The sequence below is a fragment of the Kogia breviceps genome, chromosome 15 (genome assembly GCF_026419965.1).
Source record: "Kogia breviceps isolate mKogBre1 chromosome 15, mKogBre1 haplotype 1, whole genome shotgun sequence".
NCBI lineage: Eukaryota > Metazoa > Chordata > Mammalia > Artiodactyla > Physeteridae > Kogia > Kogia breviceps.
The window spans coordinates 65,288,353-65,314,274 of NC_081324.1; the positions used below are offsets into that span (position 1 = coordinate 65,288,353).

The 25,922-nt window shown below is 41.7% G+C and overlaps 1 protein-coding gene and 1 pseudogene across 6 annotated transcripts in view; both read right to left on the bottom strand.

Annotated features, from left to right (window-relative positions):
• Positions 1–25,922, bottom strand: part of SPECC1L (sperm antigen with calponin homology and coiled-coil domains 1 like) — a 123,463-nt gene that overhangs the window by 22,516 nt on the left and 75,025 nt on the right. For all 6 annotated transcript variants that reach the window (XM_067014396.1, XM_059040097.2, XM_067014397.1 and 3 more), the window contains 3 exons: positions 22,771–22,854; positions 20,162–20,318; positions 17,912–18,014 (listed from right to left, as the gene is read on the bottom strand). In XM_067014396.1, coding sequence (XP_066870497.1) covers positions 17,912–18,014; positions 20,162–20,318; positions 22,771–22,854 — 344 coding nt within the window. The remainder of the gene's footprint in view (positions 1–17,911; positions 18,015–20,161; positions 20,319–22,770; positions 22,855–25,922) is intronic.
• LOC131742387 (cytokine receptor-like factor 3 pseudogene) lies at positions 6,663–8,192 on the bottom strand (annotated as a pseudogene).

Genomic DNA, 25,922 nt, shown 5'->3' on the forward strand with positions numbered 1-25,922 from the left:
AAGGAACTAGAAAAAGAACAAATTAAACCCAAAAGCTAACAGAAGGAAGGAAATAATAAAGATGAGAACAGAGATAAACAAAATAAACAGTAGGAAACAGAGAAAAATCAGTAAAACCAAAAGTTGGTTCTTTGAAAACATGAACAAAATTGATAAACCTTTAGCTAGAAAGACTAAGAAAAGGAGAGAAAACTCAAATTACTAAGATGAGAAAGTAGGGGCATTACTATTGATTCTACAAAAATAAAAAGGATTATAAGAGAGTACTATGGGCTTCCCTGGTGGCGCAGTGGTTGAGAGTCCGCCTGCCGATGCAGGGGACACAGGTTCGTGCCCCGGTCCAGGAAGATCCCACATGCCGCGGAGCAGCTGGGCCCGTGAGCCATGGCCGCTGAGCCTGCGCGTCCGGAGCTTGTGCTCCGCAACGGGAGAGGCCACAACACTGAGAGGCCCACGTACCACAAAAAAAAAAAAAAAAAGAGAGTACTATGAATAACTGTTCACCAGTAAACTGGATAACCCAGATGAAATAGGCAAACTCCTAGAAACACAAAACCTATCAAGACTGAATTACGAAGGAATAGGAAATCTGAATAGACCTTTAACTAGTAAGAAGATTGAATCAATAATCAAAAACCCCCCAACAAAAAAAGCCCTGGAATGGATGGCTTCATGGGTGAATTCTACCAAACATTTAAAGAAGAAATAACACCAATCCTCCTCAAAACTTTTCCAAAAATTGTAGAGGAGGAAACACTTCCTAACTCATTCTATGGGGCCAACACTACTCTGATACCAAAGCCAGACAGAGACACTGTAAGAAAACAAAACTACAGAGAAATATCCCTTATGAACAATGATGTAAAAATCCTCAACAAAATACTAGCAAACCAAATTCAGTAGCATATTAAAAGGATCATACACCATGACCAAGTGGGATTTATTTTTGGAATTCAAGGATAGTTCAACACATGAAAATCAATGAATGAAATATACCATATGGACAGAATGAAGGGAAAAAAACACATGATCATCTCAACTGATGCAGAAATGGCATTTGAGAAAATCTGGCATCTAATCCTGACTAAAAAAACAAAGAAACCTCTCAGCAACCGAGGAATAGAAGGGATCTTTCTCAGCCTGATTAAGGCCATCAACAAAACCTGGAGCTAATGGTACACTTAATGGTAAAAGACTGAATGCCTTCCCCCTAAGATAGGTATCAGCAAACTATGACCCTCTTGACTATTTTGACTAAAATATAGGCACGCCTATTTATTTATGTATTGACTTATGGCTAATTTCAAAGTACAATGGCAGAGTTGAATAGATGCAACAGAGACCTATGACCCACAGAGTCTAAAATATTTACTGTTAGGCCTTTAAGTAAAACTCTACTGACCCCTGCCCTAAGACCAGTAACAAGACAGGGATATCTGCTTCTATTCAATATTGTACTGTAGTTCCTAGCCAGTACAATAAGGAAAGAAAAAGGAATAAAAGGCATCTAGATTATAAAGGAAGAATTAAAACTGTCTTTAGTCGCAGATGGCAAAATTGTCTATGTAGAAAATATGATGGAATTCATATTTTTTCCATTTTTCATAAGTACTAGTTACCTAGTACTTATAACCCAGAAAGCCTCCTGTGACCTCCTAAAGGTTAACCATTATTGTGACACATATTAGACTAATCTTGCCAACTTCTGGGGTTTCAAGCAACACAAGATTGTTAACAACCTCATACATGTCTTTTGATGAATGCATGTACACACTTTGGTTGAGATATACCTGAGAGTGAAACTGCTTGCTCATATGATATATGAACATTCAACTTCAGCAGATACTTCCAAATAGTTCTCCAAAATGGCTGGAACATTTTCCAACCCCATCAACAATGTCTAAGTGTTCTTATTCTGCTTCTTTCCCAACACTAGGGATTATCAGCTTTTTGAATTAGGCATTCTGTGTCTAATCTGCTGTAGCATCACCTCATTGTGGTTTTAATTTGTATTTCCCTGATGATTCATGACGCTGGGCATTTTTTCAGCTGTTTATTACTGGCCATGGGATATCCTTTTTTATGAAGTGCTAGTGAAGTCTTCCTATTGGGTAGTACAAGTCCTTCAGCTTTGTTTTTCAAGACTGCCTGGGCTATCTATCCAAGTGGGTTTCCATATAAATGTTAATCAGCTGGTCAATTCCCATTAAAAAAATAAAGAAAACCCTGCTGATATTCTGAATGGGATTACATTTACTTTATAGATTATCTGCTCTTCCAATCAATGAACTTATTAGCACATCATGCCATTTACTTAGGTCTTCTTTAACTTCTTACAATGATACTTTATATTCTTCTGTTCTATACATCTTGCATTAGATTCATTCCTATGTACTTGATTTTTAAAATGCTAACAAAAATGAAATCTTTAAAAAATTTTTGTTTGATTCTTATGTTTATATCTGCATCTTTGTTAGATTTTCTATATCATAATTGTGTCTGTAAATAAACAGTTTTATATCTTTCTTTCCAATAATTACACTTTTTATTTCTTTTTCTGCCTTACTGCCCTAGCTAGGACTTTTAATACAACATTGAAGAGAAGTGAGAGCGGTCTTCTTGCTTTCCTCAGCTCTGGCAGAAAGCTCTTGATGTCACAATTAAGATTGATGTCCTGTCTACTATTTTTTTTCTAGATACCTTTTATCAGAGTAGGGAAAGCAGCTTCTATTCCTAATTTGTTAGAAATTTGTTCCTTAAAAAAAAATTAAACAGTGAAACAGCTGCTGAATTTTATCAAATGCTTTTTCTGCATCTACTGATCATATCTATCCTTTCATTTTGATAACTTACTCTGAAGGATTTTAATTCTTTGAAATTTTTTGAGACTTGATACATAAGGCTTAGCATATGGCCCATTTTGATCAACATTCTGTGGCCAACTGGAAGGAATGGGCAATCTGTAGTTGCCTGGTGCAGCATTTTATAGCTGTCAGTCAGGACAAATTAGTTAATTGTGTTACTCCAATCTTCTATAGCTTTAGTAAATTTCTGTTTGCTTCTTCTACTAGTTACTGAGAGAGGTGTGTTAAAACCTCCAAATATGACTGAGAGACTGTCTTTTTCTCCTTTCAGTTCTGTCAGTTTTGCTTTATGTTCTTTGAGGCTATGTTATCAGGCACATATGAGTTTAGGATATAAGTGCCCATGAAATCTTCTTACTGGGCAATGTAAGTCTTCCAACTCTGTTTCCCAAGACTGCCATGACTACTGCAGTTGTTGCTATTTTTGTTTTGATCCTCTTATCATAACGAAGTGCCATCTTTATCTTTAGTAATATTTCCTTTTTTAAAAAAAATTTATTTATTTATTTACTTTTGGCTGAGCTGGGTCTTCGTTGCTGCACGTGGGCTTTCTCTAGTTGCAGCAAGCAGGGGCTACTCTCTTTGTTGCGGTGCGTGGCTTCTCACTGCAGTGGCTTCTCTTGTTGCAGAGCATGGGCTCTATGCGCACAGGCTTCAGCAGCTGTAGCATGCGGGTTCAGTAGTTGTGGCTGGTGGGCTCTAGAGCGCAGGCTCAGTAGTTGTGGCGCACAGGCTTAGTTGCTCTGCAGCATATGGTTTCTTCCCGGACCAGGGCTCAAACCCATGTCTGCTGCATTGGCAGGCAGATTCTTAACCACTGCAGCACCAGGGAAATCCCTAGTAATATTTCTTTCTGTGACAAGTACTTTGTCTGATGTTAGTATAGATCTCCCAACTTTGGATTAGTGCTTGCATAGTATCTTTCCCATTCTTTTATCTTCTTCATTCTTTCCAGTTAAAGGATGGTTCTTATATGCAAAACAGCATTGGGTTTGTTTTATATAATCTGAAAATCTTGGTCTTTTAACTGTAATACTCAGTCTATGTATGTCTAATGCAATTGTAATATACTTGGGTTTAAGTTTACTTCTGTACCCTTATGCTTTGTTCCTTTTCTCTCCTTTCCTGCCTTCTTTTGGATTAATTGAGTATTTATTATTACTCCATTTCCCCCTCTATTAGCCTCTTAATTTTCCATTTTTTATTATTGTTTTAGTTGTTACCAATATATAATTTCTAGCAGTCACATTAAAACAGTGAAAAGACATATAATATTAATATATTTTATTCAATCTAATATATTAAAATATGATCATTTCAATATGTATCAATATTTTTAAATGGGTTGTTTTACATCCTTTTTTCCCCATACTAAGTCTTCAAAATCTGATGTGTGTTTTATAATCACAGCACATCCCAATTTGGACTGGCCACATTTGACGTGCTTGATAATCACATGCAGCCAATGGCCACTGTATCAGACAGTGCAGCCCTAGAGACTTATGGTATGTGACCCTTAACTCACTAATATCTACCATACATTCAGAATTTTATAACTTTCTGGACAATACAAGGACCTTACAACATGTTCATGACATTTACTTTTCTACCAACCAATTGAGCCATTTTTGTTTTATATTTTAAACCTAAATACATCGTTAAACAAGACATTTTTATTATACTGCAGAGTCAATATTCATTTATACTTACCCATATACTTATTTCTCCCATTGCTCTTTATTCCTTCCTATAATTTTGTTTCCCTATGCTATTATTTTCTTTCTGCTGAAAGAATTTCCTTTTTTCTTTCAGAGTGGGCCTGTTGGTGATAAATTCTGTTTTTGTCCATCTATGGAGAAGTTGCCAGTCTTATCAGTACTCTTCTGAAGCTAATACCTTTTCTATTTTATGATTTTTCTCATTGACTTTCATTTTTGGCAGTTTTAGTAGGACACTCCTGTCCTTCCCTCTCCTCCTAGGACTCCAACTACACACGTGTTAAATCCTCTACTGTGTCTCACATCTATGATACCTTCTTACGTATTTTTCAACCTTTCATCTCTCAGTGCTTCACTGCGGATATTTTTAACTGATCAACCCTACAATTCACAAATTTGTATTGTATCTAGTGTGCTGTTAAATGCATGTATTGGAATTCCTAATTTCAGCTATTGTATTTTTTTAATTCTAAAATTTCCATCTGATTCTGTTTTATAGATTCCATTTCTCTGGTAAAATTTTCTTTCTCTTCATCTATTTTTTTGAACACATTAATCAGTTATTTTAAAGGTCTAATCTAAGTATCTGGATCACCTGAAGTTTTTCCCTATATTACTCATTATTTCCCTTGATTTTCAGTCATTTGATCATGTTTACTGGCATGACTGGTATTTCTGATGGACTGTGAGACACTGGGTAACAGAATATAAGGGGCTGGATGGTGCCATCTCCCGGCAGAAAGGTTTTAAGTTTCTTCTGGCAGCTGAACACCTCGATGTAGCAGGTGCAAGTTCTGATGCTGAATTTCAAGCTGGCCTTTTCCAGTCAACCTTTATCTGTAAGGCACAGGTTTTTTTTGTTTTTTTTTTTACCTTTTAGTTTTTTATTTTGTTTCAGACAGTTGGACGAGGCATCTACATTCTAGCACATCTTCTTAACAGTCACTAAGCAAGTGAAAAACAGCTTACTTATAATATAAAAAGGCAAGGGGAAAAGGTCATGATTGTCTAATAGGGAACTGGAATCCCCAAATAAATTATCTCACAAAAATATCAAACTTGCTTTTCTACTTTTCTGTTAAAAATGAAAAAAAAATTTGCATTAAAGAAAAAAGATCTTTAGCTGTTACATAGCAAGATAATCATTTTTACATCCTAAATCCTTCAAATAAATATTTTAAACAAACTTAAGTTTTCCAAAAAATAGGTCAAGTATTTACCCTACATTTGTTTGGTCCACTAAAAGACCATTTATGAAACCGGACTGCAGCTCAGACCCTAGGAAGAACAACATGCATGTCACTGAGGCTGGATATGCACCTGTGCATATTTCAAACATGGGACATGGTTAACACTGCTGTGCATACTACTTCCATAAGTAGTTTTACCCTGTAAAAACCCTCTAGCCTATCGTGAGTTAACTGCAAGGAGAGAACAAAAGAAAACACCTTGCCTGTTGTAGACATTTGCTCAGTAATTTTTAAAAATGCAAAAATTATCATGCTTTGGGGACTTAAAGATTACTAAACATGAGATAAAATTCAATACTGCTTACAAATCGCTGAATATGAAAAGCACATTCAACACTCCCGTGGAGAACACACAAGAGGGTGTATATTACAGCATACATGGTGGCACATTCTACCTGGTCTTTTCTTGCCTTTTCATTCTAAAGTCTTGGATGGCCTTGGATCTTTAAAAGATAAAGATTTAATAAAAAAAAAAATGTTACGTTACATTTTTGTGTTCTTACAGCCAAATTTAAAAAGAAGTACAGTGGAAAGGTACATAGGGCTGTCTATATTGCCTCATACTTTTAAAAGCCAATTTGATTTTTATTGTGATGTGATATTCCAATTAACACTATGCTAAAAATAAAATGGACTGAATTACTGTTTTGTCCACAATATTCATGCCTCTTATTGCTAAGATATTGGAAAATAAATCCAGTAAATAATTTCTGTTTCCAATGACTTACCTGAGAGATGGATCTAACCATTTTTTAAACCAATGACAACTGAACTGGGCTGAGGAAAGCTATGTGAAACCCCTGCAAACCCAAAGCCAATCATCTGAAAATCTAGAATACCAGCACTTTCTACCCAGTATAGAAAAAAGAGCATCCAAAGTAAAGAGAACCACAAGACTGATCGAGCAACCAATCAAACACCACTTCTCTGTTATTTGAGCTAATAGTTACTCGAAGCTTGATGTTTCTGCCTTCGTTATTATTGCTGTATCCTAGAGTCACAGCTTCAATGTCAAATGTGACAGTGGACCCAGAAGTAACTGCGGGCAACTGATTAGTCATTTCTTTTCCATTTACAAAAACTGCACCATTTGTACTAATGCAAACTGCTTGATCCCACTGCAGGGGGTCATACCTGTTCTGTTTTTATGCACACACTCCTATACTGTCTCTTCTATCTGGCTGTCCCACAGTTTCAACTCTGAATGTTAATGTCTGCCCACAGAAGTAAGTGGGAGCGCTGGAGTAGAGAACACCAGACGATTCAGCATCATTCCAAAGCGCTGTTTCTTCGACTGCTCAGACTGTACCCCTCAAAGCCAGCTGTCCACTCATGAGGCACCAGCGTGGAATGACCTATCTGGGGGACACTCCAAGGACTCCACTCCTGTCGGCCATCTCCTCGGGCACAGACTCTGAACTGATAATCAACATTGGGGTCTATGTGCCATACTATGAATTCAGTTTCAGAGCCTACATACACGTCCTCAAAATGACTGGAAGTACATTTACGGAACTGGAGCCTGTAATCTTGGGCGGTAAAGTCGTCATCCACCTTACACCATCGTACGATGATGCCTCCGGGTTTCTCTATCAATTCTTCTATCTGTACTGGTGGGTGAGATGCTACCATTCCATGCTTGAAAATATGGTCTTTCACTATGTTAAGAATTGAGTCATCCAACTGAGCAGATAAGCAAGGCACATCAGTCAGTAAAGGCACCTCTGGTAAGCTGTCCAACTGGATGTGTGAGGCCTTTTTGGTAAAGCTCCACAGTTTTTCATTCTGTTCTCCTACACCACCCAGAATGGCGATCTCACCTTCTTGGACTAAGTCCGCTGCAGTGTTAACTCTGTGCTCTATCAGCTTCTGGCAGTCATCTAGTGGTTTAACGGTCTCCTGTTCAATGGTGTCCACCTCTTGCAAAAGGGTCACCAATCGTTCATCCAGGAGCTTCCCAAGGGTTCCTTTCAAATCATTAAAATGCTGTTTGAGGACATCTCTCCTCTGGGATGCACTCTCTTTGATCTGCCTCCGCGCCTCCCGCAGCCCCTGCAGCCTCTGGCCTAGCTCCCGCCGGTAGGTCTGCGCCGCCTCCACGCTGTCGCGGGCCTCCTGCAGCAGCAACTCGGGCTCCAGCTCCATTGTGGTGGCTGCGGGTGCGGTTCCTGACTGTCCTGGGCGCCGCCGAGTGGCCCCCTAAGGCACAGTTCTTTTGAGCGCTCTATTGAACTCCCAGGATGTTTGCCAGGGTCACTCTTCCTTGGTTGGTCTTGAACTCTTGGTTTTTATCTTCCTGGTACCAGGAGAACAAAAGCTGTGCTGAAGTCCCTATCCTCTCAGCAGCAGATTTCTGCTGAAGTTCTCCAGGCCCACCTCCACGCATCTTCGCATGCGACAAATACCTTGAGGACAAGAGCTAAGTCAAATGTTGAGTTCACTACTCTGAGACTGTCTTCTCCCTGGGATTTAGGACCCTCAAATCTCTGTTGCATTAGTAGCTCCAAATTCAGATTTTAGTTTCCCTCCTCAGTGACTCTGAAACAAGCTCTGGACCACTGCTTTCTGTTTGGTCTCTGACCCATGCCAGGAGCTGGCAAATGCTCCAAGGGTTGAAAAAGGCAGTGTAAACAGAAGCTCAACTCAGTGTGATCTCTTTCTTCCTGCAATCCTGGCTCCTGCCAAATTTGTCCCAGCTGCCTTCATTAGTCCCCAGTGCCTTCACAGACATATATATATATATTTGCATTTTAAACAAAATAGTTCTCAGCAGTTTGATCTGATAACCTATCATAACCATACACAGAAGTCCATAGAGTTTTAATTACTAATGCATATTTCACTGACTAGTCCACAAGCTTCCAGAAACAGGAACTACCTTTCTATTTCCTGATTTCTGCTTCAATGCCCAGCACACTACCTGGCACAGAGCTCAGTATGTACTTGATAAGTTAATTTCTATATTAGGAAATATTGCTAGAAAGCAAGTAAAGCATAGCACATAAAAACATCACTTTTAAACCATTCAAGTCTATCAATTCTTCTGAATCCATTAACCTCCACTAAGAAATGTACAATTTTTCCTTCTTTGGCCCAAGCACCAATGAGCAAATCCCTCAATAAAACTGTGCATTCTTAATGTTTATTTGAGATTACATTACCTTAGGCAGTACTAAAAGCTTTTGCCCATTTATTAAAACTATTTTGTACTAGATTAAGTGATCTCATTATCCTTTGGATTAACTAATCCATCTCTAGGCCTGGTATTTTACCAGAAAACAATGAGATTTCAAAGTAAAGCTCTCTTAAATTAACCTTTAGAGGCTCCTTGATTGTATTCAATTAGGTTTTCCCAGAACAGGAAAACAACAGTACAACAGAAGTTGTTAAATATAAAATTTAGAACCAAAGAAAAGTATACTGAAAGTACGAGTTATTTTCCTTATTACCTGGTTAGTCTCATACCATCAATCTTACACTGTTAATCCCTAAAGAAACAGTCAAAGAACTGGAGTAGCTGCCTCTAGGAAGCAGAATTTACAGAGGTGATGGTATAGGGCAGCGGAGCATCACTTCTCTCCATAAGCACTAAAGAACTATTAGAGGTATCTATATATTTAAATTAATTTAAAAACACAATTGTAGGGCTTCCCTGGTGGCTCAGTGGTTAAGAATCTGCCTGCCAATGCAGGGGACACGGATTCGAGCCCTGGTCTGGGAAGATCCCACATGCTGCAGAGCAACTAAGCCCACACGTCACAACTACTGAGCCTGTGCTCTAGAGCCCGCAAGCCACAACTACTGAGCCCACGTGCCACAACTACTGAAGCCCGTGCACTTAGAGCCCGTGCTCCACAACAAGAGAAGCCACAACAATGAGAAGCCCACACACAGCAACAAAGAGTAGGCCCCGCTTGCCACAACTAGAGAATGCCCGCGTGCAGCAATGAAGACCCAATGCAGCCAAAAATAAACAACAAAAAAAATTAAAAAATAAAAAAAACCCCACAGTTGTATACAAGCTGAGGCACTGATTAAAAAAGAAGACTCAATCCTTAAAGCAATATTTCTGAAGACTGTCTGTGATTCCACAGACTCATGGCTCAGCCCTGAGGGAGTCATTGATCCTGTCAGGGGTTCAGGCCCACATCTGTAAACCTGACAGTTAACTTAGATCGTTAAGTCCCCTTCAAGGGTAATATTCTAGTATTCTAAAACTTCAGTGAATAATTGGTGGCAGGACGCAATTTAAAAGAGAAAAATGTATTTGTCAGATAAAAGGCCAACTCACAAGGGCTTGTTTTGTAATGGATGGTTAATGAAATTACAGTGATTAGTACAATTATTTTAGGATGACTCTTAAGAGAGTTAGCGGAAGATGATATGAGTATTAGGGAATCTATCTCTGTTGATTAGACAGTTCCTACGACATAAAGCACGCGCAGTCCCAGCACTAACGATGCACTTGGGGCCTGAGAGTGCAGAATGTGCTAAGTGTCACGTAACAGCTCCTGCTCTAGTAAGCCAGTCCAGTGTCACAGCCTGCCCTCTCCTGCTGATTGTGGGAAGTCAGAGACCAAAGACTGGTCCCACACTGCTGGCTTCAAGGAGGGGTATGCTCATCCATACTTACAGCTAGATAAGGAAAGGGCTCTGGCACTTCTTACATGGCTCTTGACAAATTAAGAGCTCTATCAGATATATCTTTCAGCTTAAAAAGATTATGCATATAAAATTATGTCCAATTTTAACTCACAGACCTTGAAATAAAAGAACCAGCATCCTATCTACTTTAAAACAGCAAAACAGATACCAGTCTCACAGGAAACAAAAGCCAGACAAACAAAAAAGCCATACATAGACATCATTACAAAAGTGTCCACAGGAAGTAAGGAAGGAGGGAAATGGGTTTGTAGCACAGACTGCCTAATGTATAAAAAGGTTTTTCTTTATGTATGGCTAACCATTATGTTTTGCATTATATTTCCTCTTGCATTTTAAGTACCCAGTAAACAAAAAAAAAATTAAAATTATTAATTGAGGATCTTAAGGAATTGATTTGTGTGGGTTTTTTTAACTTAATACAATGTACCTTAAAATCACAGAATCAGAGAATTTAAGTGGAGGGAACCAAGAGACATTAGTTAAATCATTGATTTAATGCTTGAATTACCTCAATCAACTTGGTTACTTAATTTTTAATCAACTTGCTACATGGCAAAATTCCATAATCAAGGGGGAGGTACTTTCTAATTATCTAAAATTACTCAATTTAAGGGTAATGGTCTAGGAAAATTTAAAGCTTATGTTACAAGATGACATGCAATAACATAGAAAAATAATACTTTTAAAATCTGTTAAACACATAGCATATGCTAGAAATGTGCACAACTCCCTTAAGCTTCCATTTTACAGAGGAGGAAACTGAGGCCCAGAGAGGCTAAGTAATTTGCAAAAGGTCACACAGTAAGAGGCAGAGCTGACATTCAAACCTGACCTGACACTCAAGTCCAAGGTCTTAATCACGACTCTATGTGTGATTCTCACAGCATGGTCTATGGATCAATTGCAATGCCTGTAAAAATGCAGATTCCAGAGTCTCCTGACGCACCTCTCAAATTATAAATCTTGAGGGTTGCTTCTCAGGAATCTGCACTTTTCCCACAATCTTCACAGGTTTTTGCATACAAGCCTGAGAACACTGTTCTAAAAATGAACCTCCAAGGTATCCCATGACATTCAACATATAGGTTCAGACAGTCATTCAGCTCTGCCATGTGCAGGGCCTTCTGCTGGATGCTGGGAGGCAAAGACAGGCCCTTCTAAGGAGCTCACAGTCTAGAAAGGAAGACACAAACACAAACTGACAACTTCAGTATCCTTGGGATATACCATGTGGGGTTCTGTAACACAGGGAAAATGAATTACAGATACAAAGACACCCCCACACACACACCAGAAAAACCATGCCCTGATATACAGAAAGCACTCTGCCCTGGACTGGGTTCAAGTCAAGGAAGAACTAGGCTCCCGGGGCTCTGGGAGGAGGGGGTGCACATTAGGGATGAACCCTTGCAGGAGCGGAGCAGGACAAAGGCAGCGTTGCACAGATGCTGACTTCGAAGCTGAAGGAGCAGACACTCCTCAGATGGAGGGGGTGAAGTGGCAGGATGGGGGGCACCAGTGGCCAAGGTGTGATTGTGGAGAAGCCGATAAGACTACACAGGGGCCAGATCAACTGTAAGGGGTCTTGTTCTCCATACCAAGGATTTGAGGCTTTAACTAAACGTCAAAGGAGAAGCAGCTTAAAGAGAAATAACCAGATCACAATTTCAAACCACTTTGGCAGCCAAGTAAAAGACAGACAGGAGGGTGAGAAAATTACTTATGTCCATGCAAAGCCTTCATACGCAGTGTGCACAGCAGCATTGTATGTAACGGCCACGACAACCAGACGGCATCAGCAGATAATGGGATGACAACAGGTGGTCCACAAGGTGGAATACTGTTCAGTCGTAAAAGCAGTGACACGTGGAGAACATGCTACAACATGGGTGAACCGTGAAAACATTATGCTCAATGAAAGAGGCAGCCACAGAGGACCACACGCTGTGTAATTCCAGTACCATGAAATGCCCAGAACAGGCATGTCTATGGAGACATGAAGTAGACAGGAAGTAGATCCGTGGCTGCCTACAGCAAATGGGGAGGGACTGCTAACAGGCGCAAGATTTCTTTTCAGATTGATGACAATTCTCTAAAACTAATTGTGGCGATGGCTGCACAACTCTGTGAAGACACTAAAATGCACATTTTAAAATGGGTGCACTGTATCTTATGTGAAGTATAGCCCAATAAAAAATGATGTTAAAGACAAAAATGTAAAGGGTTGGGCAATACTGATTTATGCTCGACATTTCAGTCCCCAATCAAACTAGGAGCCACAGCATTGATGTTCTTGCCACTTGGCAAAGCTGAGAGCATCAGTTTTACCCCCGCTTTCAGGTATGGAGGACTGAAGTCTTTTAGGATGGAGTTTTATGTCTGGCATCTTTCACTTAGCATAATATTTTTAAGATTCATCCACGTTGTAACATGTATCAAAACTTCTAATCCATGAACAAAGGATCTTTCCATTTACTTAGATTTTAATTTCTTTCACAATGTTTGTAGTTTCCAGTGTGCAAGCCTTGTGCCCCCCTGGTTAAATTTATTTCTAAGTCTTTTATTCTTTTTTTTAATTTTTATTTTATATTGGAGTATAGTTGATTAACAATGTTGTATTAGTTTCAGGTGTAAAGTGATTCAGTTATACATATACATGTACCTATTCTTTTTCAAATTGTTTTCCCATTTAGGTTATTACAGAATATTGAGCAGGGTCCCCTGTGCTATACAGTAGCACTGGTTATCTATTTTAAATATAGCAGTGTTTACATGTCAATCCCAAACTCCCAGTCTATCTCTCCCTCCCACCCTTCCCCCCTGGTAATGTAGGTTTGTTTTCTAAGTCTGTGAGTCTGTTTCTGTTTTGTAGTAAGTTCACTTGTATCTTTTTTTTTTTTTTTTTTCAGTACGCGGGCCTCTCACTGTTGTGGCCTCTCCCGTTGTGGAGTAAGGCTCCGGACGCGCAGGCTCAGTGGCCATGGCTCATGGGCCTAGCTGCTCCATGGCATGTGGGATATTCCTGGACCGGGGCGTGAACCCGTGTCCCCTGCATCGGCAGGCGGACTCTCAACCACTGCGCCACCAGGGAAGCCCTCATTTGCATAATTTTTTAAGATTCCACATATAAGCGACACCATATATTTGTCTTTCTCTGACTTACTTCACTAAGTATGATAACCTCCAGATCCATCCATGTTGCTGCAAACTGCATTATTTCACTCTTTTTAATGGCTGAGTAACATGCAATTGTACTTACATACCACATCTTCTTTACCCACTCATCTGTTGATGGACACCTAGGTTGCCTCCATGTCTCAGCAACTGTAAACAGAGCTGCAATGAACACTGGGGGTGCATGTATCCTTTCAAACCATGCTTTTCTCCAGATACGTTATTATTTTTGGTCGCACCTTGCAGAACACAGGATCTTAGTTCCCCGACCAGGGACCAGGGATTGAACCCATGCCCCCTGCAGTGGAAGTGAGGAGTCTTAACCACTGGACCACCAGGGAATTCCCCCGGATATATTATTCTTTATGATGCCATTATAAATGGAAATGTTGTCTTAAGTTCATTTTCAGAGTTTCATTGCTAGTATAGAGAAATTCAACTGATTTTTATATTGACCTTGTACCCTGTAACTCTGCTGGATTTGTTTAGTAGCTCCAAAGGTTTTTCTGTGAATTCTTGAAGGTTTTCTAGATAGCAATCATGTCATCTGCAAATAGAAAGTTTTACTTCTTCCTTTTCAATGCCTTTTTTTCTTTCTCTTGCCCAGCTGCCCTAGCAAGAACTTCCAATAAAATGTCAATAGACATGGTGAGAGTGGGCATCCTTTCCTGTTCCTGATCTTGCGGGGGGAAGCACGTAGTCTTTTACCATTAAGTACGATGGTAGCTGTGGGTTTTCACAGATACCCTTTATCAGGTTGAGAAAGTTCCCTTCTATTCCTAGTTTGTTGAGTTTTTTTTATCATGAATGGGTTTTGAATTTTGTCAAACACTTTTTCTGCATCCACTGAGATAATTTTGTGGTTTTTCCCCTTTATTCTACAACATGGTATATTACTTTAATTTTCATATGTTGAATCAACTTTGCATTCCTGGGATAAATCCAACTTGGTCATGGTGCACAATTCCTTTTATTTGCTGCTGGATTCTGTTTGTCTATATATTTTATTGAGGATTTTTGCATAAGAAATATTGGTCTGTAGTTTTCTTGTGATGTCTTTTTCTGGCTTTGTTATCAGGGTAATACTGGCCCCACAGAATGAATTAGGAAATGTTCTCTATTCTATTTTTGGAAGAGTTTGAGAAAGACTGCTATTAATTCTTCTTTTAAATGTTTGGTAGAATTTACCAGTGAAGCCATCAGGCCCTGGGCTTTTCTTTGTTGAAAGTTTTTTGATCACTAATTCTGTTTCTTTTTTTTTTTTTTTTGGCGGTATGCGGGCCCCTCACTGTTGTGGCCTCTCCCGTTGCGGAGCACAGGCTCCAGATGCGCAGGCTCAGCGGCCATGGCTCACAGGCCCAGCCGCTTGGCGGCATGTGGGATCTTCCCGGACCGGGGCACGAACCCGTGTCCCCTGCATTGGCAGGTGGACTCTCAACCACTGCGCCACCAGGGAAGCCCACTAATTCTGTTTCTTTAGTTGCTATAGGTCCTACTCAGATTTTCTTATTTTTTTAAAAGATTTTTTTTTTTGATGTGGACCATTTTTAAAGTCTTTATTGAATTTTTTGGTTACAATATTGCTTCTGTTTTATGTTTTATTTTTTTGGCGGCGAGGCATATGGGATCTTAGCTCCCTGACCAGGGATCGAAACCATACCCCCCTGTGCTAGAAGGTGAAGTCTTTAACCACTGGACCACCAGGGAAGTCCCAGATTTTCTTTCTTCTTGAGTTAATTCTTTTTAATTAATTAATATTTTTTGCCGCATTGCGTCTTCTTTGCTGCGTGCATGCTTTCTCTAATTGTGGCAAGTGGGGGCTACTCTTTGTTGCAGTGCGCCGGCTTCTCATTTCAGCGGCTGCTCTTGTTGCAGAGCATGGGCTCTAGGCACGCGGGCTTCAGTAGTTGCAGCGCATGGGCTCAGTAGTTGTGGTGCATGGGCTTAGTTGCTCCACGGAACGTGGGATCTTCCAGACCAGGGCTCGAACCTGTGTCCCCTGCATTGGCACACAGATTCTTAACCACTGTGCCCCCAGGCACGTCCTTGAGTTAATTTTTATAGTTTGTGTATTTCGAGGTATTTGTCAAATTCATCTACATTCAACAATTTGTTGGTATACTGTTCACAGTATTCCCTTTTAACCCCTTTCATTTCTATAAGGTCATTAGTAATGTCCTCTCCTTTATTCCTGATTCTAGTAATTTTAGTCTCCTCTTTTTTTTTTTCCTTTGTCAATCTAAGTAAAGATCTGTAGATTTGCTGATCTTTTCAAACAAACTTCTGGTGTCACTGTTGTTCTCTACTGATTCTTCTATCTCCTTTATTTCTGCTCTGACCTTTATTACTTTCTTCCTCTGACTGCTTTAGGCTTAGTCTGCTCTTTTTTTTCTACTTTCTTCAGGTTGACGGTTAGATCATTGATTTGAGATTTTTCTTCTTCTTCTTTTTAATCTTTTGGCCACACCGCACAGCATGTGGGATCTTAGTACCCCGACCAGGGATCAAACCCACACCCCCTGCATTGGAAGAGCGGGGTCTTAACCACTGGACCACAAGGGAAGTTCTGAGATTCTTCTTCTTTATAAAGGTAGGTGTTCACAGTTGTAAATTTCCCTGAGAGCTTTCAGCACCTCCCATAGTTTAGTTACATTATGTTGTGAATTTTCCTTCAGTTATTAATTTCTAATTTCATTCCATTGTGATCAGAAAAGATACTTTGTGCAATTTCAATCTTTTAAAATTTATCCAGATTTGTTTTATTACTCAACATACAGCCTATCCTGAATGTTCTACGTGCACCTGAGAAGAATACATATTTTGCTGTTGTTGGATAGAGTGTTCAACACATGTCTCACAGGTCTAATTAGTATATAGTTCATGTATATAGTATATGGTTCAAATCTTCTATGTCCTTGCTAAGTTTTTATATCTAGCTGTATCCCAATCATTTACTTCTTTTGTTTTCTTTTGGGCTAAGCAATTATTTTATAAGTGTACAGTTCAGTGGCATTAAGTACATTCACATGGTTGTGCAACCATCACCGGCATCCATTTCCAGAACTTTCTTCATCTTGCAAACTGAAACTCTGTACCCTTTAAACAATAAATCCCCATTACCCACTGCCCCCAGCCCCTGGCAACCACCATTCTACTTTCAGTCTCTATGAATGTGACTATTTTATGGAGTTCATATAAGTGGAATCCTATAATATTTGGACTTCTGTGTATGGCCCATTTCATTTAGCATAATGTCATGGAAGCAACCTAAATGTCCATTGACAAATGAATGGATAAAGATGTGGTACATATATATGATGGAATATTACTCAGCCATAAAAAAGGATGAAATAATGCTATTTGCAGCAACATGGACATAGAGATTATCATATTAAGTGAAGTACGTCAGAGACAAGTATCATATGACATCACCTATGTGTGGAATCTAAAAAAATGATACAAATGAACTTATTTACAAACCAGAAACAGACTCACAGACATAGAAAAACAAACTTACTGTTACCAGAGGGGATACTGTGTGTGTGTGTTCAGGGGGTGGATAAATTAGGAGTTTGGGATTAGCAGATACTAACTACTATATATAAAATAGATAAACAAGGTTCTGCTACATAGCAAGGGGAACCATATTCAATGTCTCGTAGTAACCTATAATGGAAAAGAATCTGAAAAAGAATAGAAATATATATATATGTATAAATGAATCACTTTGTTACACACCTGAAACTAACACATCATAAATTAACTACACTTCAGTTTTTAAAAAAAGGTTAATAAAAAAAAAAAAAAGAGAGAGAGAAAGGGAGAGAGACTGACAGGGCAAGAAAGGAGAGGCTATAAAACAGTCCAGAGGTGAAATGACAGGGCACAAAGACAGCCCAGTAGGGAGGGGAAAAAGCTAAGAGAAAACTTTAAACATATCAATGATAAGTAAAATCTTAATTTAAAGTAAAATAAGTATATTTTCACTCAGTCCAGATGAGGCCTTAACAAAAGCAATTAACTGGGACTTAAATGATAAAGTGCTACAACAGCTGAACATGAGTATTGTAAAGGTTAGCTACTCTGGAAAGGTAAGAAACTTATTTCATCCAAGGGATACCCCACCACGTTCAGGGTACAGTTGGAACCCAGTGTAGGACTCGTCACTGCTCAGGTGAGCTGTGCCGTCAGCACCTGGCATGGCAGCTGCTCCCCTGGGACAAAAGAGCCATGGGGCTACCTGATAGCCTTCGGTTTTCTTCTGACACCACTTCAGCAAGGCGTTCCTCTTGGATCCTCCATATTCTCTTGCCAACGCCGAGAGAGGGTCCTTCCTTTCTTCCCTGATAAGTGAAGATAAGGAATCCAAGTTGAAATATTTCTTATTTGAGCACCCTTCTAAACCAGAAATCCAACAAACACAACAGAACATTTGAACAGAACAAACGCACACTCGGAGGCATCCAATGGCAAGATGTACCTTCACCCGCTGGATTTTGCCTGTCAATTTTTATGGGTCCCACAGACCCACCATTATCAGGGGGCTCTGCCATCTGCAGGGGGCTCTACTCATTACCCACACGGAAACTGGAAAAGATTCAACACCACTGGATCTTGGGTTCCTTATTTTCACTTACGGAAGAAAAGAAGGACCCTCTCTTGGCATAGTACCACTGTGCCAGGCCATGTGCATGTGCTGGGCAGGGCGTGGTGAGCAACACAGAGGCCCTGCCTCTCAAGGAACTTCAGAGTTTACTACGGGACAGACCAACTACAGAAGCTTGGAGGGGAAAAATATCAATGGCTGTACATTACTCATTTCTTAAAATTATATGGAGGGTACTTTAGGGCACTGTCAACTGCCTTGGAGGTAGAATAAATATCCTGCCCCAGACCAGACACTGAATCAAAAAAGATTTTGTGATCACCCTGGTGATGGAGCAGGGGAGGTATACAACCCACTCCTCCAGTACCAATCCTTCCTTCCAGGAACTATTCTAGAAGAAGAATAGAATACCAAGGAGCACCTGGAGAGAGAGTACTCTGTAAAACAACCTGTTCCTTGACAAGCAGCACACTCTTAAAAGCCTGGTCTAATTTTCAGTGATGACTGCACAAGTGGAGATTCTAGCCCTATGGCCCATACACTTAACAGTCCAGCAAGTGTCCTAGAGGTTATGATGTTACAGGTGGCTTACTATCATTCTGTCCATATTCATCCTGCAAAGTATGGTAGGAATTCAAAGAGCACACATGTAGTAGAACTGAAGCTTTTCCAAGTGAGAGGTGCACTGAAATAGCACCAATTTTTATTTAGAACCAAAAGTAAAATATGAAAATATTTCAACTTGCAGTTAGACTGCTGTCTTGAAGAAATATACTTTTATGTTCGTGTACCTGCCCACCAGATTGCTGCCCTGGTTTAAAGGGTTCAAAGAAGTTTGTTATAACACCACTGATCACAGGAAATGAGAATGAAGATAAAGGTGAGATATGTGAATGAAAACAAAAGGGCAAGCCAAAAAAAAAAAAACAAACCTCTATTATGCTCAAAATAAAAGTAACTACTACAATCACAGTGAAAGGTTTCCTCTAGTTCACACAGGCCATTTTGTTATAGAAACAGCTTAAAAAGCATCAAAGACGAGTAAAGTCTAAGCTGCAGCAAAGAGCCTCCTAGTGCTCTCCTGTAACATCTTCATTGTAAGATAAGGAAGCTAAGGCCAAAAGACACCTTGTGGAGGCTCACAACTTCTAAGTGGGGCACCAGGAAGAGTGGGGGCCCTGCCCACCAGCGCAGACAGTGCTCCCCCAGGCTTGGCCAGGGTGGCATGAGCCGCACTCTCCACTGCACCCGACCTGCCTGACCCGCACTGAGTACGGGACCACTCTTCCAAGAGGTCAGTCCCCGAGAGGCAGGGTTTTAAAAGTGAGCATATAATTTGAGTTTGAGACACCAAATATTCCACTTTTACTCAAACTTGTAAGTCAGTATACAGTAAAGTTCTGAAACCCACTCCCATCCCTCCTTCAGTTCATGTTCAGCCTTCCTGCACACTCACTGGAGTCACTGACCCTGCCAGTAATGCTCACCTTCCTCCCCGTCCACCACCCTCAAGGCCTTGCCCGAGTTCCCCTCTTCCAGCCTCCCCAGCACTCCATCCACACCCTGTTTTCACTAAACTTACTTTTGTACTCAGCTGTTCTCTACTTGAAAAAACCAAAACCAAAAAACCTCACAAAAAAACAAAAACAAAAACACCAGCTGCTTGGGGAAAATAATTATCTCTTTTACTTTGCTTTACTTTTTTACTTTCATATCATCTTTCCCAATTCTAGGCATAGAAGACTAGATCGGAAAACACTAAATAACACATAAAGAATGAAAATACATTAGTGCTCGAATGCCGTTACTTTATAACCTGATCATTTAATTTCAAAAGGCCAGGAATGGCAGGCATGAAATGCACCAATACTAACTGTCCTCTACCTTATCCGGCTTCGAGTGGTGGGGGTCACGGAGGCTGTGGGGGAGGAGGACAGGGACAGCTGTGGCGACGTGGCACCCATGGCCATGAGCGACGCAGGAGATGCGCCCTCAGGTGCAGAGACATCTCGCTTCATCTCTTCACTGCTTCGTCTGGACACTGAGTGTAAGAAACAGCCATTATGCAATTTATAGCAAAAACATTTTAAGCTGTGTTCTTGAGACATCTTCTTCAGCAGGTCCCCCAAAGAGCAGAAATTATCATATAGGAGGAAAAACTAACATTCTCTTTAATTTACTGATAACTTGAAAGTTTTTTTTTTTCCATTTAAAAAAACTGTAGGGGGCTTCCCTGGTGGCGCAGGGGTTGAGAATCTGCCTGCCAATGCAGGGAACACGGGTTCGAGCCCTGGTCTGGGAAGATCCCACATGCCACGGAGCAACTAGGCCCGTGAGCCACAACTACTGAGGCTGCGCGTCTGGAGCCTGTGCTCCACAACGAGAGGCTGCGATAGTGAGAGGCCCGCGCACCGCAATGAAGAGTGGCCCACACTTGCCACAACTAGAGAAAACCCTTGCACAGAAACGAAGACCCAACACAGCCAAAAATAAAAATAAATTAAAACAAACAAACAAAACAAAACAAAAACTGTAAAAAAGGTACAGTTGTTGAAATATGCACAGAAGTCCACATTCCCTGAAGGCAAGGTGTCTCATCCACCCTTAACACTCAAAGCACCCACCTGGCCCACAGTGAGTCCCCTGCAAACCTGCGTTCAACTACAAACACGACCAAAGCCAAAGGCTAATGAAAGCAACATTCACTCTCAACCAAAATCAACACAACCCTTCTGAACGTGGCCAAAAACACTGCTGAAGAGACAGAAAGGAAAGATACTTTGTTACAGAGCCACACTTAATTCTGGGTCAAGATTTTTTTTTTTGGCTGCCTTGGGTCTTCGTTGCTGCGCGTGGGCTCTCTCTAGTTGCGGCGAATGGGGGCTCCTCTTTGTTGTGGTGCACGGGCTTCTCACGGCAATGGCTTCTCTTGTTGCAGAGCAAGGGCTCTAGGCGTGTGGGCTTCAGTAGTTGAGGTGCATGGGCTTAGTTGCTCCACGGCATGTGGGATCTTCCCAGACCAGGGATAGAACCCATGTCCCCTGCATTGGCAGGCAGATTCTTAACCACTGCGCCACCAGGGAAGTCCCAAGCCACGTTTTAAAAAACATGAATCAATGAAACAGAAAAGCAAAAGGTGTCGTGTCAAGTCAACTACCAAGAGATAAGAACAATCAAGAAAGTCCTATTTTGAAAGCGTAAGGCACTATGCCTTGTTGGAATTACGAAAGTCCTGAGAACTGGGAGGTGGAAGCAGCCATTGCAGCCGTTGAAAACGGAGCCACAACAGAAGCGGCTTTCTGGCCATGATGACGTGAGATGCGAGACAAGATTCCTGACCTCAGAGTCTCTCACCTCAGATGATGCTGGATGCGAGGGAGCCATTACTGCATCATCCCAGGCTGGCTGTAATGCAATTGTGCCAAACACCAGTAATTTCCCCCGGATGACTGGAACTGCCCCCTTTCATTGGCTAAACTTCTCTTGATGATTTTAGGATAGCCACAGCAGACTATAACTCGGCATCAGCTAAGCGGTGTGTTTAAAGATCGAGAGGAGACATGCTTTCTCCTATTACAAGATCTTATCAGAATGATCCACTTGCATATTTGACATAATTTTATAATTATTCTGCCTTTTCCTTTCAATGTCAGATCTCTATATGCCTTAAATCGGCAGTTTCTTTTAAGTGGTATGCTAGGAAATTGGATAAGAACACCTTTGATAATTTTATATCAAACAGAGGAAACAGACTGAGAAAGAATCGGAAGAACTCTGTTACAGGAAAAGGCTCTGGATCTGGGCTTTGGGGGTGGTGATTTTGGCTGGACTTCCCACTGATTTAAAGAGCCAGCTAAGATGTACAAAAACTGTACTAACTTAAATCCACATACAAGTGGGACATTAACCATAGGAGGCAGGGTTATAGGAATCTCTCCTTTCCTGGTCCAATTTCTAGTTGAGCTATTAAGGGTTAAAAAAAGGCCACAAGGGGAAAATAATATGAACACTGATAAATTGAAGAGTTAGCTCTAGGAGACTGAAAGTTAAGCCCATCAAATTCATCATTGTAAAATGGCTATAACACTGGAAAAATCTGGCTTCTGGAGAATTTTTGGTGTGCTCTGAAATAACCCTTCAAAAACAGTCATGACACATCTTGGGATAAATATTTTAACCTTTCACAGCTACGCAACTTTGTATGAACCTATATTTTCAGTATATCTTCTAACCCACTCTAGGTACTTAATGAACACTTGTTAAGTGAATGGAACTATCTAGCTCTTATTTTTTATTTTTGAAATCAGGGCCACAAAATGTGATTTCTATGAAATGTGTAAGATACAACAGGGGAAATTCAGAGTGAAAAACAATCAACTAAAGAGCTAAAGAGGCAAGTAAGGTTAAATAAACCTAAAGAGAAAGTACTCAGTACCATCACTAAAACTTCTGGAAGAATATTTTTAAAAGAAATTTCAAATAAAAAGTATTACCTGAGATGGTCTTGGCACTTTCCATGGCAGGTACTCTCGGCAGAGAAGCAGGTCGGCTGGTCGAAGATGTTCTTAGTAGATGCTCTGCACATGGTGGAAAGTGTCACAGTAAAGAGACCTGACCCTGAACTTCAAGAGGCAAAGGTTGCAGGAAGGTGAGTTTTTCTCCCTTTGCCCCTGAGGCTCGTTCGTCCCTCCTTCCCATCCAGGGCACCTCAACGGCTCCCCACAGAGTCCCTTATACAAAACAACTCCCGTAGACTAGGACCAAGGGGAAATATCTCATTCAACTTTTATTTCTAGGGATGAGACATGCAACACAGATGAACACTTCTAAACCACCGACTGCTACTTACCTCTGATGCAATTCAACCAAAATTCCAAGATCCCCCACTGCATCTAGGTCTAAAAGTACATACTAAATCAAAGCCTTGCCCTGTGTGCCTACAGTTAGTGGAGGAGCCATACGTGTCTACAACCAGAGACAAGTCAGGATGGAAACTGGAATAAGAGCATGATAAAGCACGATCAAGCCACAGAGAGGGATTTCCCTGGTGGCACAGTGGTTAAGACTCTGCGCTCCCAATGCAGGGGGCCCGGGTTCGATCCTTGGCCCGGGAACTAGATCCCACTTGCATGCTGCAACTAAGGAACCGGCAAGCTGCAACTAAGACCCGGTTCAACCAACCAAATAAATAAAAAGAAAAGATCTATCAAGCCACAGAGGTAGAAGCCACTTGCTTCGACTTCAGGCATCGGGAAGTCTTCAGCAGCATAATGACATGAATTTGTCTGTCACACGGCTGGCTTCACTAGTGGAGAACAGGGCTGGGGAACAGTATTCAGCTAGACGACATTCAGAGCAGAGGTAGAAGGACATTCAAGTTAGAGGACAATAAATCCCAGCGTGGCTGAACCACGGGGCAGGTGGGGAACAGAGGGCAGCAGGGGGATAGCTCTAAAGCGGGGATGTGGCTGACAAGAGCCTCACTGCCTGGCGTGTGGACTTCAGTCTGAGGGCAGCGAGGACCCTCAGGAGGGACACAACCAGATCCTGCCTCCCCGTCAAAGGCACAGCTCCGCTTGTTCTCGCTGAACACAGGCTGGGTTGGAGTCTCTGCAGTTCCCCGAGCCCCTGGCACAGTGGTTCCCTAGCCCCCTCAGTCCAGCCAAATTCACCAGCTTTTGCGCCCAGTCTGACACCCCTTCCTCAGCACCTGCTCCCCACAATGGGTGCCCCAGACACAGGCCAGCCCACCTCTGACCTCGGTGACGAGCCGAGCAAGGCTGTCACCAGGCCAGGACGACAAGCAAGGAAGGCTGGACGTGTTCCGCCTCGTCAGGGACATGTGATGGGGCTGGGCTGAGTAAAGACAGTCTTGTCTGAGAGCAAACACACTCGATGGAGAAAGGCGGGATATCAACCAGACACCAGTCAAACAGCCCTGTCAGCACTTCATTTTAAGAATTAACAATTTAAAAAATACTCCCTCTCAGAATATCATGATGTCAAAAGTAATGGCCTATCACAGTATCTTTCAAGGAGAGCATATCTTTCATGCCAAAATGTGTTTTCTAAGCGTGTGAGGACTATGTGGTTGTGATCACATAGCACTCTGGAAGGAGGCTCCAGAAGACAGGACTCACACAGCCCACAGCCACTACGCCTTTCTTATCCTGAACCAACAAAGCCTCGGTGCAGAGCCCACCAGCAAGCATTGGTCAAAATTCTCAACCCTGTGGTGCCTGCACTCATCTTCACAGGAAGAGCACATTATGCACAAAGACTGACAGACAAAGCAAAGTTCGTGGAACATGGAGAGAGTAGGAAATAGGAGTCAACATTTTAAATTTAGTCCAAATGTCCACTTCACAGTTATGAGACTGGTCATGTCCCTGAAGCCTTCATCTCCCAAAGAACACAGCACATGAGGAGAGTGAGGACAGGTTATAGAGACACACAGGTCAGAACAAGGAGGGTGCCAGCTGAGAGCAAGTGGGAGGCACCCCATCTCCATCTCTGCCACTGGGCACATGGAAGGCGTGCGACTGAGGCACGGTGTACGGACCTGCCGCCCACCCAGTGCAGCCTGCTCTCACTGCATGTCTAAGGATCCAAATCCGTCTCAACTCAGTAGACAGTCCCTGGCACAGGCCAACACTGCCCTTCTGAGAAGGTACAAAAAGGCACTGTTCGGAGGCACCTTCCAATGGGCACAGTGCTGCCTGCCGCTCCGGGTGGTGTTCTCACTGCTGCCCGCAACACCAGCCATCGAACGAGCACATGCCCCTCTGCTGCTGCAGCAGCGGCTAGATTACAGCTTCACGTCAAACTGCCAGCGAATCCCTCTTTGGGAAATAAGATTAGTGTGTCACAATCAGATGTGGCAGGCAGGAGAGAGCTGACGTTACAGTAATCAGGTCTACTCTATTGCCATATGGAGCTATTCTTGTCTTTAATCCATTCATTAAACAAAAACCACTTGGGTATCCATGACTTGCCAGGCACTGGGCATGATGCAAAGGTCAGAGGAAGGAGGAAAGAAGGCAGCAACTTGCCCTCCTGGAACTCGGAGTCTACAGCGGAAGCCAGACATTTAAAAAATCGCTGCGCGTGAGGGATGCAGGAAAGAAGCAGTACAAGGGGCTCTGGGAACACAGCAGGGGACGTGACCTGCTCTTGAGAGGAGGTCCGGAAAGGCCTCCTCGGGAAACAACATCTCAGTTAAGACTAGAAGGATAATTAATAGCTTTTATACAGGCAAAGGAGAGCGTGTTCCCAGCACAGTGTTCAGCAGACACCAAAGGAAATCTAGGACAGCAATGCTGTGAGGGCTGGCAAGGCTGGAAGGCCAAAGCAGGCCAGGCTGAAGAGTGTGGCCTTCACCCACTGGCAACATGGAGCCAGTGACGGTGTCTCGGGTGGACATCCTTCCAGCTGCAGGGGGTGGGAGGGCAACGGTGCATGCAGGGTGATGAGTTATACCCAGAGCAGAGCAGAGAGCCTGGACCCAGGTGGTACCAGGGGAGATGGGAGAAGTACACGGATTCAAGGGCTCTTCAATGAGGCAGAATCAACAGACTTGCTGACCACCTGGAAATGGAGGAGATAGAAAGGAGGTTCCACATACAGAGATAAGAGAGAAGAAGAG